Genomic DNA, 15,925 nt, shown 5'->3' on the forward strand with positions numbered 1-15,925 from the left:
CACAGAGTAGAACAGCAGAAAACAAAGGTAACATTATCCTTCAGCTGCATAGATGGCCTTCAAACTGTTATTCTTTATGCCAGGAGACACATTTTGTTGTCTTTGGTCCCATGTCCTGATATTTCGTCAAATGAATTGTGAACAATGGGGCGATCTTCAATGTACAGGGTGTGATTTTGTAGTTTGTCTCTTGCTTATACCCGTAACTTCACCCTGTGCTGTGGCGTCACCTGAAGTTGGTTGTACATCCTGACAAACCTGACCAAAAGGCACTCCTACTTTATCAAATTAGACCAAGACTAAAATATTTGGGTGTGACGTTTTCCATAGGTGTGCAGGTAAAGCCATGTCCATACACGAAACACAGCGCAGTGAGTTCTCCATGTTTTTGCTTTTGGCACACCCAGACAGCAAATACTGGTAAAGCAGAAAATAATACCTGATATTGCGCAATTGTCATATACTGTAAAAAAAAAATGTATACATAAAATCAATTTCCAAAGGAAGGGTTGGACCATTTAGGATCGTTTGAGTACAACAGTTGTTATACAGTGCCTAGCAAAACTATTCAGACCCCTTGGATTTCTATTGTGTTACAAAGTGTGATTAAAATTGATTTAATTGTCGGTTTTTGTCAATCTACACAAAATACTCTGTTAAAGTGGAAGAAAAATTATATATATTTGTTAAGATCGATACAAAATGTATAACTAAAATATAGTCGTTGCATAAGTATTCTGAATTTTTGTTTAGGCAATCCTAAATGAGTTCAGGAGTAAAATTTGGCTTAACAAATCACATAAATTAAATGGACTCACTCTGTGTGAAATAATAGGGCTTGACATTATTTTTGAATGAATAACCCTTCCTCTGTCCCCCATACATAGTGACTTCAGAAAGTATTCACACCCCTTGACTTTTTCCACATTCTGTTGTGAATTTAAAATGGATTAAATTGAGATTTTGTGTCACTGGCCTAGACACAATACCCCATAATGTCAATGTTGAATGATGTTTTTTGAAATGTTTACGAATTAATAAATGAAAAGCTGAAATGTCTTGAGTCAATAAGTATTCAACCCCTTTGTTATGGCAAGCTTAAATAAGTTCAGGAGTAAAAATGTGCTAAACAACTCTCATAATAAGTTGCATGGACTCACTCTGTGTGCAATAATAGTGTTTAACATGATTTTCGAATGACTACCTCATCTCTGTACCCCACACATACAATTATCTGTAAGGTCCCTCAATCGAGCAGTGAATTTCAATCACAGATTCAATCACAAATACCAGGGAGGTTTTCCAATGCCTCGCAAAGTAGGGCACCAATTGGTAGATGGGTTAAAAAATAAGCAGACATTGAATATCCTTTTGAGCCTGGTGAAGTTATTAATGACGCTGGATGGTGTATCAATACACTGTCACTACAAAGATCGAGGCGTCCTTCCTAACTCAGTGGCAGGAGAGGAAGGAAACTGCTCAGGGCTTTCACGATGAGGCCAATGGTGACTTTAAAACAGTTAGAGGTTAATGGCTGTGATAGGAGAAAACTGAGGATGGATCAACAACATTATAGTTACTCCACAATACTAACCTAAATGAAAGAGTGAAGAGAAGGGAGCCTATACATGCATCATGTTTGCAATAAGGCACTAAAGTAAAACTGTAAAAAAAAAAAATGGCAAAGAAATGAACTTTATGTCCTCAATACAATGTTATGTTTTGGGCAAATCCAACACAACACATCACTGAGTACCACTCTTCATATTTTCAAGTATGGTGGTGGCGTCATCATGTTATGGGTATGCTTGTCATTGGCAAGGGAGTTTTCTTTGGGTTTTATTTTAAACAGAATATAGCTAAGCACAGGCAAAATCATAGAGGAAAACCTGGTTCAGTCTGCTTTCCAACAGACACTGGGAGACATGCACCTTTCAGCAGGACATTAACCTAAAACACAAGGTCATATATACACTGGAGTTGCTTACCAAGACGACATTGAATGTTCCTGAGTGGCCAAGTGACAGTTTTGACTTAAATCTGCTTGAAAGTCTAGGACAAGACATGAAAATGGCTGTCTAGCAATGATAAACAACCAACTTGACAGAGCTTGAAGAATTTTTAAAAGAATGTTCAATCCAGGTGTGCAAAGCTCTTAGAGACATACCCATGAAGACTTACAGCTGTAATTGATGCCAAACATGTATTGACTCAGGGAGCTGAATACTTACGCAATTACTATATTTTAGTTATTTAATTTTTATTAATCTTAAATATATATACTTTTTCTTTCACTTTGACATTACATATTATTTTGCGTAGGTTGTTGACAAAAAATGACAAATACATTTTAATCCCATTTTGTAGCACAATAAAAAGTGAAGAAATCCAAGGGGTCTGAATACTTTTGCAAGGCGCTGTAGATCAGAGATTCTTGAAATCTGAACTTCTTTTTCACAAATAATATATATTTTTAAATACTGTATAAACAAAATGTTAAATCTATATTTTGATGGACCAAGGATCAGCTATCACACAATGTAAAGGAACCTTTTTATTTTTATTTTTAAATGCAATAAACTGGATTCATGTCAACTCAGTCAGACAGTGTTTAAAGGCCTTGCTTGTTTCTAACATCAGATTATTCAAATATGTAATACAAATCTCCAAACTTTTTAAATTTGTATTGCCCTATATAATGCTTCTGGGCAAATTTCATTAGCATTTGGACATGTTTTTCTAGATTCAGAACATAAAACAACATTTATTAAAAGTATCACTTAGGTCTAGCACAGCAAATACTTCCACAGTTTAAGCATATGTTGCAGAAGAGTGATTTAAAATATTTATTCAGAATATTGACAAAAACATCGATCTTAAGGGGGTTACCCATCAGTGACAGAGTTGAAACGCCTCTGATGGAGTACAGATACTTAAAACAGAGTTTATATTTTACGGAGTTGACATTTTGAATATTTTTCTTCAACCTTCAAGTGGTATAATTGGCAGCAATTGAGTTATTCCTCAATTGCTTTATGACTCTAAAACCTAATTTAAAATTAACATATTTGAACCATAACTCATATTCTATCTTATTCTATAAGTAGGGTGACCACATGTCCCGGATTGTGCGGGACAGTCCCGCATTTTGGGCCTCTGTACCGCATCCCTCAACCAAACAATCATGTCCCACATTTTATCAAATTTAAACACCACAATAAAATTGAAAGGTTGATTTGTCCCGTATTTCAATCAGACATTCCAACCTGTCTCTTGCACTCTCGTTGCCCTTATGAAAATATATATATATCATAAGGATGTGGTACTGGTGATGGTAAACACTTCTCCAATCATTGTTGGTCATAGGCCTATCGTCAACCAATCACATTTCTCAAATCCTTTCAGGCTAAATTCCAGCTAAACTTGGAGAGGACAGTTAGGCCTCACTACTTCCAAAAAGGGTGCTTCTGATGAAGAGCTACAAAACTAAGGAAATAGCCGTATTAGACTGAAAGATTTGTGTGGCTCTCCAGTCTCTATGCTCATTAGTTGCTCATTCAACATATTTGATGCTACTTCACTCAATCCCCTTTTTAAAAGTCTCCCTATTGTTTTACATTCCCTGAGACCAACCAGAAATGTTGAATTGTTTCTGCATCACCACATCTTGCACTGAGGAAAAATAATAGGCTAGGTGCCCTTAAATTCAGCCTGGTCTCAGTGGTGTGTAATCATGGATGCCAAGGGAAGCCAGGCTTCCCAAACAAATTGACCAAGAAAGAAACATTATTTTATATATCTTTACTCTCTCTCTGTGAGTCATCATTTTCCTTCAATTCGCAAGAGGCTGAATGTATTTCACCAGAGAAAGCATCCAAGCGAGTGAAACAGCCCCTCTCTCTATTTGAACCCATTTATTTGATGATGTCTGGTCAAAAATAATATATTGTTGCTGCCCCTAGCATTGAATGCAAGGAAAGCCAGGGAGCATTTGACCTCCCTTGATATATATAAATATATATATATATTTTTTTAAATAATTGCCAATCAGCATTGAGCTAAACTGAGCAAGCTCAACTGTGAATGGTCCTGGCGCACCAAAGAAAAGTGTCAAGGGAAGCCAGTTTGGATTTGGCTTCACACCAATCACATCACCCCAAAAGCCAAATGTAATTTACAGAAAAAAACTTGAATTGTTGCATCTCATTGTGTTGTTGTCTTCTGGTGGCTAGCTAGTTAGCTAAAATTGGCCCTTTCCTAAATTAGCCATGGATGGAGATAGGGATTTGGACTTCATTCTCCGTACTGGCCAATGATTATAATGGCTATTCTGATCCAACCATAAATGCATACATTGTGCCCCTGGCCTGAAAGGATGGAAATTCAACATGTAGCTAGATATAGTAGGCTAACGTTAACTAGCTGGCCTGGCATTTTAGCCAGGTAGCCTAGAACAACAAAAACTAAAAGTGTGTACTGTATCATGACAGAGTCATAGACCGTTTAGGCATCATGAATGAGGAGGATGGCATTGGCTTTCTTTACAAGTAGGTTGAATCAACATGTTTTTTCTACTTGCATGCACGCACACACACACGGAAATCAGTACCATGGACAGCCACATCATATTTAGCTTACGCTTGATTGGACTAAATCGTTTTTGGTATCTTTTAGTTGCCACTGTATTAGACTAAGCATAGGTGATTAGATGATGTTGAAGTTGAAATGGTGCTGGAATAGTGGAGGCAGCTCCTGTTTTCTTTGGGACTTGTGGTAACTCCCCGTGGTTGTAAATCAATAGCTGTTTAGTAGTCCTAAAATGTTGGAAACGTTAACTTGCTTGACCATGCTGTAGGTCATGTAACCGTTTGTTACATGCAATATGGTTTTGGGACTTCACCAGAGAGATGCTGCTCTCCGGTTTCGTGATGAAACAAAGGTGTGGTTGAATTTATTCTGCTACTGTGTCTTCTTATTGTCTAGACGTTAGGCCTATATATCACAATGTCAAGGCATATGAACTAACAGGTTATAGGGCAAAGAACACAATTATGAGAACACATAGGTTGTAATATTACTTCCCTGGTGATTTTACACACACATAGCTACTGGGTCTCATAGACTACACCAATAATACCACCTAATTGCTTATGAGATTTTAGGATGGTGAGCTGAATATTCCAACAACAAAAAATCTAATGCAACCAAAACTCAACAGCACATGTGTCACGGCCGTCTTGAAAGGAAGCGGACCAAAGCGCAGCGTTTGTGGCGAACATGACTTTAATAGATGACGCACAAAATACAAAACAAAAGACGACTCATGAAGTCCACGGTTAACTAACCGAAACGGAACAAAAACCCACAACCCTCATGAGAACACAAATAGTTTAAATATGGCTCCCAATCAGAGATAACGAGCCGACAGCTGACACTCGTTACCTCCGATTGGGAGTCACACGACACCACAATTAACTCACCCAAAACACAACCAACCGAATACACCCTATACAACAAACCCCACAACAAAACCCAACAAAACAAATACACCCTGGCTCAAATACAAAAGTCCCGGAGCCAGAGTGTCACAGTACCCCCCCCTAAAGGTGCGCACTCCGGGCGCACCAGCATACAGTCTAGGGGAGGGTCTGGGTGGGCGTCTGTCCACGGTGGCGGTTCTGGCCCTGGTCGTGGTCCCCACCCCACCTTAGTCACCACCCGCTTCCCTAGCCTCCTCCACATGACCACCCTCCAACTTACCCCACCTGGATTTAGGGGCAGCACCGGGCTAAGGGACAGCACCTGGCTAAGGGGCAGCACCGGACTAAGAGGCAGCACCAGGATAAGGGGCAGCACCGGGCTAAGGGACAGCATCGGGCTAAGGGACAGCCCCGGACTCAATGGCGGATCCTGGCTGGCTGGCTCTGGCGGATCCTGGCTGGCTGACGGATCTGGCTGCTCATGGCTGGCTGACGGATCTGGCTGCTCATGGCTGGCTGACGGATCTGGCTGCTCATGGCTGGCTGACGGATCTGGCTGCTCATGGCTGGCTGACGGATCTGGCTGCTCATGGCTGGCTGACGGATATGGCTGATCCTGTCTGGCGGAAGGCTCTGGCTGATCCTGTCTGGCGGAAGGCTCTGGCTGATCCTGTCTGGCGGAAGGCTCTAGCGGCTCCGGTCTGGCGGACGGCTCTGAAGGCTCATGGCAGACGGGCGGCTTAGCAGGCTCAGTACAGATGGCCAGTTCAAGCGCCTTAGGGCAGACGGGCAGTTCAGACCCCGTTGGGCAGACGGCAGACTCTGGCCGTCTGAGGCGCACCGTAGGCCTGGTGCGTGGTGCCGGAACTGGAGGTACCGGGCTGAGGACACGCATCTCAGGGCTAGTGCGGGGAGCAGCAACAGGCCGGGCTGGGCTGGCGACGCACACCGTAGTTCTAGTGCGTGGAGCAGGAACAGGCCGGGCTGGGCTGGCGACGCGCACCGTAGACTTGGTGCGGGTGGCAGGAACAGGCCGGACCGGGCTGGCGACGCGCACCGTAGACTTGGTGCGGGTGGCAGGAACAGGCCGGACCGGGCTGGCGACGCGCACCGTGTACTTGGTGCGGGTGGCAGGAACAGGCCGGACCGGGCTGGCGACGCGCACCGTAGACTTGGTGCGGGTGGCAGGAACAGGCCGGACCGGGCTGGCGACGCGCACCGTAGACTTGGTGCGGGTGGCAGGAACAGGCCGGACCGGGCTGGCGACGCACACCGTAGACTTGGTGCGGGTGGCAGGAACAGGCCGGACCGGGCTGTGGAGACGGATAGGAGGCCTGGAGTGAACAGCGGCCACCACCCGTCCTGGCTGAATGCCTACCCTCCCACACTCTGTGTGAGGCATCCGCACAGGACGTACAGGGCGGTGTACCCCTGGCCTGGTGGCCTCCTGGATACTCCCCCTTTTCTCCTCCGTCAGCCCCGTCGTCCATGCCGTGTGCCCCCCCCTAAAAATTTTCTGGAGTTGACTCACGACCCTCCGACGACGACCCTGATCACGCCGTAGCTCCTCTCTACGGCGCGCCTCCACCGTCTCACTCCATGGCCGGCGATCCATCCCGGCCAGGATTTCCTTCCAGGTCCAGGACCCCTGCCCGTCCAAGATCTGCTCCCACGTCCAGGCTGCCTGCTCCTGGACACGCTGCTTGGTCTTGGTATGGTGGGTTTTTCTGTCACGGCCGTCTTGAAAGGAAGCGGACCAAAGCGCAGCGTTTGTGGCGAACATGACTTTAATAGATGACGCACAAAATACAAAACAAAAGACGACTCATGAAGTCCACGGTTAACTAACCGAAACGGAACAAAAACCCACAACCCTCATGAGAACACAAATAGTTTAAATATGGCTCCCAATCAGAGATAACGAGCCGACAGCTGACACTCGTTACCTCCGATTGGGAGTCACACGACACCACAATTAACTCACCCAAAACACAACCAACCGAATACACCCTATACAACAAACCCCACAACAAAACCCAACAAAACAAATACACCCTGGCTCAAATACAAAAGTCCCGGAGCCAGAGTGTCACAACATGGATGTAGGCTACTAGGCAGAATGTACTTTGAAAGAAACAAAATACAGGAAAGCTATATAGTTTGCTAACACCGTCTGCTCTAAATTGCTCATGAAACGGTAATTCAATTGCAAGCAGATCTAAGTGCTGCAACAAAATTAAGTCCCGCAAAATCATCCTGTTGTCCCGCATTTGGGTATTTTAAATGTGGTCACCCAACCATGGTGATTTCAATATTGTTTGTTTAAATCTATCAAAAGTAGAGGACTTTCAGGACCATGCGTTGTCTTGTTGCACTACATGCAATCAGGAGATGAAGAAGGGGTTGTCATGGTATAGCTGACCCTGTTAATTCATTTCAGATTCATTTAAGATAGACACATCTGATGGAGTTGACCGAAACTCTGGACAATTTTTTTTTAGGAATCACAGTTGAGATACTGTATTATATAATGTAAATCAAAGAGGGCTATTGCAAGAAACTACATGAGATCCTTTCTAAGTTATTTAATTTTTGGCCAACTTTTTTTTGGGACACTTTTTGGGGGAGTTTGCTCTGGACAAGGGCATTTCCTGGCACAGAGTCAACATGGAAATGAATAATATAGAAAATATTTTGAAAATTACAACAAACAAATAATCCCTTATAAAATTCACTTATTAAACATATCACATATTAAAATTTTAAACTCAAATAATGAAAAAATAAAAACAATAAAAATTAAGTTTCCCTTCCCAGACAAGGATTGTCCTGACTTTCAAGAATCCCTGAGCTTTGATCTCTGTTAATAATATAACACAATTCAACAAGAAATGGAACGGGATATACAAATCTGAAATGTACAACAGTCATGTGAATCATGTTCTTGAAAGTTTTAAATATATTTTCTCTTACATTCTATGATAACTATATATCTATCCCATTACCAAAGCAGTAAGACATTGAAGTTCTGTTTATTGCATAACAATCCGGGACATGTGGTCACCCTACTTATAGAATATGAGTTATGCAATTTACAGTGCAATAAACCATTAACAAAATGAACATAAATAAAATCTACAAATTTGAGACCATTTACCTAAAAAGATGGAAAGTGTTCATTCTCTATATATCAGAAATACTTTTCTGTCATCATTACCACAATCATTTGTTATTTAAGAAAGGAGGTAATTGCTTAATTGAGGGTTGGTGTGGCTTCAGCAGAAAGTCAAAAACATGTGTTAGAGACATCACCTCCAGACTTGTCATAGCTTCAGGTAGTACACCATGGCCAGGATCAACAGCCAGAACTGAATCAAATAAAGACAAGGGAACGTTAGACTTACAGCAAGAAAGTGCAAGTGTTGTTAGACTTTGTTATGATAATGTCTCTACTGTATGTTGTGTAGTATCCAAAAGTGTCAGATAAACCGTTTTCGAGTAATGACACTGTTGCAATTGAATACTTAACTATTTACCAACCTAAGTAGACCAACTGAAAACTCACCACAAACATTAGCACAGCGAAACCATACCAGCTGATAGCCCATGTATATCGACTGAACACAGACTCAATGTGGTTGAAGCAGCCCTGGGTAGAAAGATAGAGGGTGTAAACAGGATAGCCTGTGCCAAGTTGATTCAAGGACATGCAACAATGTGCTTACTTAAAGTGGGAGGTGAAATTACCCCTAACCACTGATACTGTACAGGGTCAGATATTTTTCATACTGTTATTAGTTGCAGTACAGTTATAATTAATGGCAGGTACTGTATAACCAGATCCTAGATCTGTGGTTATGAGCTACTAAAATACTGAGCCTTCAAGTGAGAATCAGAGAACCAGAGAATCTCTTATGGGTTAGGGAATGGGAATGGGGTTTTCTCACCTGAGTGAACATGGTGGTGTTCTGGCCGATCTTGCAAGCCTCCACATTCACCACCTCGTAGTTGTTCTTTCTCTTGCAGCAGTGGATGGGCCAGGGATATTCTGTACCAAACTTCCCCCTGAAGGTGGAGTTGTACTCTATCCAGTCCACTGGGCTGTCTGTTCCACAACACCCCACCTGAAATAGGGGAAGGGAGGATTCTTCAATCAAACAGGACTAGTTTAGTTAGTCAGTGGTCAAACTGATATTGTGACAGACTAAACTCACTTCACTCAAACTGAGTGAGCTACGTTATAAGTAATTGTAGAACTGATACATATGTTTACTGTGACAATTGTCCACTGTGGCCCTCTGATCTGCATTCTTTATCCTAGCTACATCAACACAGTGGTTGTTTCTGTCCCTGTGCAGCAAACTGATCCCATCCCTTGTCTTTCCCACACTATGGGGCTGTCCAAACCAGTTCACCCAGCAGAGACGTAGTGGGACTCTGGCATTGATGACGGAGAGAGAGGGGCATGCTGTGTCATGTCAGAGCTGACAATTCATCTGCTACTGCCAAGGGTGTGTGCATGTGTGTGTATGACTGTGCATGTGTGTGTTAGTGGAAGGTGATACCTTTTCCTAACATATACTCCACACAACAACCTAGGTTTAGTTGTCTTTGGGCTAGTCGTCTGTTTGGAATGTGTGTTGTGGCTCTGATTGGTCAGATTATCCTATGACAGATTCCTTTGATTTGGTGACCAGTCACCTCTCTCATCACTTTGTTCCATGTCAGTGTGATCCGACTGCCAGAGTCACCGTCGGCTGTATAGTACTTCAGCATCTGCTTCTTCACCAGATTACTGTTTCCAACCAGCTACAAACAGCACATAGGAGAGGATGAGACAAAACAGGAGAATACATTTCAAATGTGTGTTTCTAGCATTGTGCTTGTCAAACAATGTGAAGGTACCCCAAGCTGCCCAGTTCCCATGTACTCACATAGTCTCTGTGGGTGACTGCAGTGATACATGAGGCACACTCAAATATGTAGATGATCAACATCAGGATCAGATACTGTAAAAATCACAAAATAAATAGTTTCCTTTAATTGAAAAGAACAACAGGGAAAGAAATATAGGCATACAGTATATTACACTTGAATTATATATTTTGAAGCAGTGTTCAGATGAACAAATGAAGAACTTCTGTGACCAAATAAATTGTGATGAATTTAGTATCAAAGTCTTACTGTGAGCATTAAGGCACGGCTCTTCTTCGCAGCAGCCAAGATACCAAAAACACACATGCAGAAGAAGGCAAAGCCTGTGAAAATGGCAATCCAGGCCCCAGCAAAGATGTCATCTTTCCCCGACACATCAGATATAGGGTAGAGATTGTATCCATCTACTGCAACCCAGATGGCCAGAGCACAAAGGGCAAGACCTGCTGCCTATTATAAGAGGTAATAACATGTATATTAAGAGTTGTTATAACAAATTGTAAACCGTTATTATACCAGGATCCTACATTACAATTGAAAGTAGCAATAACCGGGACAGTATAGTGCTTAAAAGTAACAGAAAGCAATGCTAATGTACTGCAGTAAACTTCTGCACACCATTTGTCTACCATCTGTTCCATATGATTAAACAAGACTTTAAAAATACAGCTACTATAGGAATAAAATCAAGTGCAAATCTTACAGCTCCAAATATATTCCCCAGGATGAGAATGACCATAAGACAGGTGGATCCCTCTCCATCAGCCATGGTAGCAGTCCTTCTGTCAGCTCCTTCTAAACCCACTGCTTCTGAGCAGAGAAGAAGAAGACAGTGAAGAAATAACAGACCCAAGTACAAGTGTTTCTAACAGATCCAAGAGAATGTAGGGTCTGGCTGGATGTGATGTATTGTTGACATGGGAATGTGTCCAGGGAGTGGTTGGATCTCATTCACACTGGCAGCAACAGAAGTGGGCCAACCAGTTTGGCTCAGCAAGAGATTGCATTGTGGTCCTTTTGAATGGAAACACTGAGATATTGACTACAAAATATGACAAAATAAATGTATTCATGATAAAAGTAGACTACATCTGGCCCAGACAGAAAGTGAGCAGTTCTGCAAAGCCATCAATTCTCAGTCTACCCCTAAACTATATAATGTTACACCTATAGCAACCGGTATTTCACCATTCTTGACCTTTTTAGGTTACAGCAGTCTGTTAAATTAGCGGGTTTAAAGACCATTAGAGTTAGAGCAATCATCACATCATCTATTTTTACACACAACAAACATTACCTCCCCTGCAGTGATGTCAGGCCCTGAGCATCTTCTTCTGTTGACAAAACACCTGTTGTTCTGTTGCACCTGCTGTGCTCAGCACCTGTCTCAGCTTGCTGGTCCAGGTCAAGTTAAAGGTAGTGTACTTAAAAAATGTATGCACGCATGACTGTAAGTCCCTTTGGATAAAAGCGTCTGCTAAATGGCATATTATTATTATTGTTATTACTTCCATGATGTCATGGGGCATGTCTACACATGTCTTTGATCCCAAGTTCAAATCTTTATACAGTATGTTTACATGCGTCTTCATTGTTTTGTATGTGTGTACTGTATATTGACTAATTGGGGTGTTTTCTACATTGAATTGATTGTCAACAGGCCTATTTGACATAGCTCGATAATACACTATTCCAGTGGACTGAATGGCATTACTATTAGTAGGTTGAGATGAAAAGCAATGATGACATCTGCTGGGGAGAAGTGCCATTGCTCTTCTTAACTGTTCACACTGAAACAGGATACAGCACAATTTAATTAGGTAGTAGGCTACATTGTTGAGAGTGGGGTTTCTCATGTATGGATGTTTAAAAACCTCTACAAAGTCATTTCATTGCACACATGCCATAATAATGCTTTTGTTTGGCCCTAAATTACATTTAGTCTATGAAGAAACTTGTAGGTTATAGTCTCAAACGTACAGTAAAATAAGTGGCATTTGTAATTGTATGGTAATAATTATGATCTGAATATCAAACAACAAATGTAATCTTGTTTCATACTAAGCAATATTCTTTTCATATATTTTTTTCATCTTGTTTCATATCAAGCAATATTCTTCTCATAAAAGCAGCCAGTTCTTGTGTTTTCCAATAACAGTCACCAGTTTGTCTCTCTGTATTCACACGCCGTAGTCTTGTTAACACCAGCCTCTCTAGCTCGCTATGTTGTCACGTGGGTCGCGGTCAACCAGGCTACACACACCTTGTTCCACCTGAAAAAAAATCGATATCCTGGAAGGAGGTTCTGTGGTTTATTTAGATGCAGCATGTGACTGACTTGGTCAACAGTGAAGGGAATGGGGTTCAGATGTTATTCCTAAATAACTTACTAACTTGGCAAACCTCTCCAGAAGTGAAGGATTACTCTAGTGATATCAGCCTTAAGATCAAGTCTGCATATCATTTAAATTTTATCTCTGAAAGGTAAGTAGTCTGTCATTATTTATGCTTAAGTATTCTCCATCTCCATCCAACTAAATCAGTATCACTTTACATTACAACAGACGGGATAAAGTGTTGTAATGTAAAGTGCTACCCTCAAATCTGATTGTTTCTTACTTCATAGTGTTATGTAGTAGGTAGTGTAGTGTTAGCACACAGTTAGGCAACACATTGACAGGATACACTTCCACACTCCATTCCCCCAGGAGGCAGCAGGTGCTGAGCCTGGTTGATAAGCAGGTGCTGTCAATGAAGGTGATCGTCAGTTCAGTAGGCGGGAATGGAACATAAAGTTGGATGCCAACTGCCAAAAAAGTATAGTTGGTGGTGGTAATGCAACATATAATGGATGCAAACCGCCGTTAAATCTAATCGAAGAAGAAGAAGAAGAAGAAGAAGAAGAAGAAGAAGATCGTCAGTTAGTATCCCAACTTGCAAGCAGTAAAGGCTGCAGGTTTTGTTTGGTGGCCTTTCATTTTTTATCCTTTAGTTTGGACATGCCTTTAGTATTTTTATGTTTAGTCACCTTCTGAAAATAATTATAGTACGCTTGGACTGGCCAACCAAGAGGTCAAGAAAGACAGTGCTGGCCGTGGACCAAGGTAAGGTTTCTGTCTCCCTGGGCACATGTACATTCAAAACCTAGGCGCATATGCTGATTTCTCACATATATGTACATTCATTCAGGTTACAGACCATGTAATTAGGTCTAGGACCCCTAGACAAAGAGAGTGGGACAATATTTGTAGGCTAGTTATTGGTTTCGTAACAAAAGCTACTTGTACAATATCAAGTCTTAGGAGCACATCATTGTGACAAATACCTTTTTACTCATTTGTTTTTTCTCAGGGAGATAAACTGAGCTCATGATGACTGAGAAACTGAGTAAAGAAATGGTGGAGCTGCTGCTGGCACCATGGCGATCGTCTCCAAGGGTGACGGGACTGGAGGGCAGGCTGGTGGCAGCGTTGGAACTGTATGACCACTTCCCTTTAGATGTGGCTGTTACTGGGGGAACCCAGGAGGCCAACACTCAGCTGGCCAGAGCACTGTGTGGGTTAGTAGAGGAGGAGGAGGAGGAGGAGGAGGAGGAGGAGGAGGAGGAGGAGGAGGAGAAAGAGAAAAGTGAGGATGAGGAAGCTAGTGATGCAGATGATCAAATTTATATTCCTGGGACTCTGACTAAAGTGTTTGGGAGAGAAGAAAAAAGACAGGTTAAGGAAAGTGAGGAGGACAACAATAAGAGGGATGACTCTCCCACTGAGAAACAACCCATCGTCCTGCACCCCAAATCACCAATGGTCCTGCACCCCAAAATCCCCAACATTCGGATTTGGACAATTCCAAGCTTCGATGGCCAAAACCACCCTATTGAACACTTCGATGTGTTGGTGGTCCTCACCTCAGAGCAGTACCAGGATGACCTCCCAGGGCCTATCATGGAGCTCCGCGACAGGGACCAACCGCTGTTCTTAGTCAGAGCTGAACAGGAGTGGGATCTGGTCCAGGAGAAGCTCACAGGACCCTGTAAGACCTGTGCCTGGGAGAGAATGAGAGCCCGTCAAATGGAGATTGAGAGGAAAAGGCTGGCAGCCACAGCTGGAGGAGCCGAAGTCCCAGAGGATGTCAAGCAAACGTTACTAGAGTTAAGGGAGATTGGAGCGACCATGACTACAGCTCTGACTGAGCTGAGAAAGAAAGCCTTCTGTCAGTTCATGGTGGATGTTTTCAGAGAAAACAGAGTTCCAAAATTGCTGAGGAATGCCGTTTAGTCTCATGTTATGGTTAATTATGCAAACAATGTGTGTACAGAGAATTAATATTAATGAAACTACATGGCAATTTTCCAGATTTAAAGTAAATAATCAAGTTTGTCCCTTGAGGAGATACTGTGAAACAAACCATTACATAATTTGTAATATCGTGTGATATGGACATTTCCCAGGTATATTTTTTATTGACCCAAATCACACTTCTTTGTATCATTGCATCCTTTTGCTCATATCCTTCCCTACAGGTCTCTGCTGTCAGCTGGACTGAGAATGGACAAGGTGCGTCAGGGGGACATTGATCGGAATGGACACCTGTTCCAGTCCAGAGATCTGACCAACCCCCCATCCAGACTTCTCTCCGTCCTCACAGCCCTGGAGCACCTCCGACTGGACCTGGGGGTCCTCGGGCAGACGGGTTGCGGCAGCTCCAGCTTAGTCAACTCCCTCCTGGGCTTGAAGAACCAGGACGAGAGGGCGTCTCCCACTGGAGTCACTGAAACCACCATGGAGGCTCTGGGGTTCCCTCACCCTGAGCTGCCTAATGTCTGGCTGTGGGATCTACCAGGGATGGGCAGGGTGGGGGATCTGGTTCCCTCCTTGACCAAGACAGATCAGAAGGCTCCTTCATCTTCTCCACAACCTCCATCTCCATTCCCTCCTCTGTCTCTGACTCCTCTGCACCCACCATGTGATGTCTACTTCCTGGTCTCGCCTCTCAGGCTTAGCCAGTTCTGTGTCCAGCTGCTGCAGAGTCTGTCAGCTCAAGGGAGGCTGTGCTACCTGGTCCTCTCCAAGGCTGACCTAATGGGGGAGGGGGCTGTTGAAGAGGTTAGAAGGTGGAGTGAGGAGGCCCTAGGTCGACTAGGCCTCAAACAGACCACTTTCCTGGTGTCAGCTCTCCACCCAGGGGAGCTGGACTTCCCCAGGCTGCACGAGGCGTTGTGTGGTGCACTGGCTTCCCACAGAAGGGCTTCCCTTGCCCATTATGTTGTAGAGCTTTTGGAATCAGAGGTGTGGGGGGGGGAGGGCCAGGGAGACCCTTGCAAACTTCAGTAACATGTCATTTCAACAAACTGTATTATGATAGCTAGAAATATAATTTTTGTCTGTCTCCTGTTGTATCAAAGCCATGATGTGAGACGTCAGAGGCTCTGGATAATCTGAATGACTGGGTCCATGTTCTATATTCAAATCAAAATAAAACCAACGTTTATTGGTCGCGTACACTGATTTGCT

At 43.0% G+C, this 15,925-nt stretch overlaps 1 protein-coding gene across 4 annotated transcripts; it reads right to left on the reverse strand.

The window, feature by feature from the left end:
• Nucleotides 1–5,268: 5,268 nt before the first annotated feature.
• Nucleotides 5,269–11,865, reverse strand: LOC311140280 (uroplakin-1a-like). 4 transcript variants are annotated; one of them, XM_084175261.1, is made up of 8 exons: nt 11,119–11,557; nt 10,665–10,865; nt 10,415–10,489; nt 10,182–10,289; nt 9,428–9,604; nt 9,046–9,129; nt 8,793–8,848; nt 5,269–7,220 (listed from the first exon to the last, which is right to left on the reverse strand). In XM_084175261.1, exons 1-7 carry the CDS (start codon nt 11,182–11,184, stop codon nt 8,804–8,806), a joined length of 756 nt encoding a protein of 251 aa, XP_084031387.1. In that variant the 5' UTR covers nt 11,185–11,557; the 3' UTR covers nt 5,269–7,220; nt 8,793–8,803. The 4 variants fall into 4 exon arrangements, with proteins under 4 accessions (XP_084031387.1, XP_084031386.1, XP_084031385.1 ...); XM_084175260.1 differs by having other exon boundaries at nt 5,269–7,265; XM_084175259.1 differs by lacking the exon at nt 5,269–7,220 and adding an exon at nt 11,713–11,865 and having other exon boundaries at nt 7,246–8,848; nt 11,119–11,225.
• Between the last annotated feature and the right edge of the window lie 4,060 nt (nt 11,866–15,925).

Source organism: Coregonus lavaretus (genome assembly GCF_964263955.1).
Source record: "Coregonus lavaretus genome assembly, chromosome: 13".
NCBI classification, from domain to species: domain Eukaryota; kingdom Metazoa; phylum Chordata; class Actinopteri; order Salmoniformes; family Salmonidae; genus Coregonus; species Coregonus lavaretus.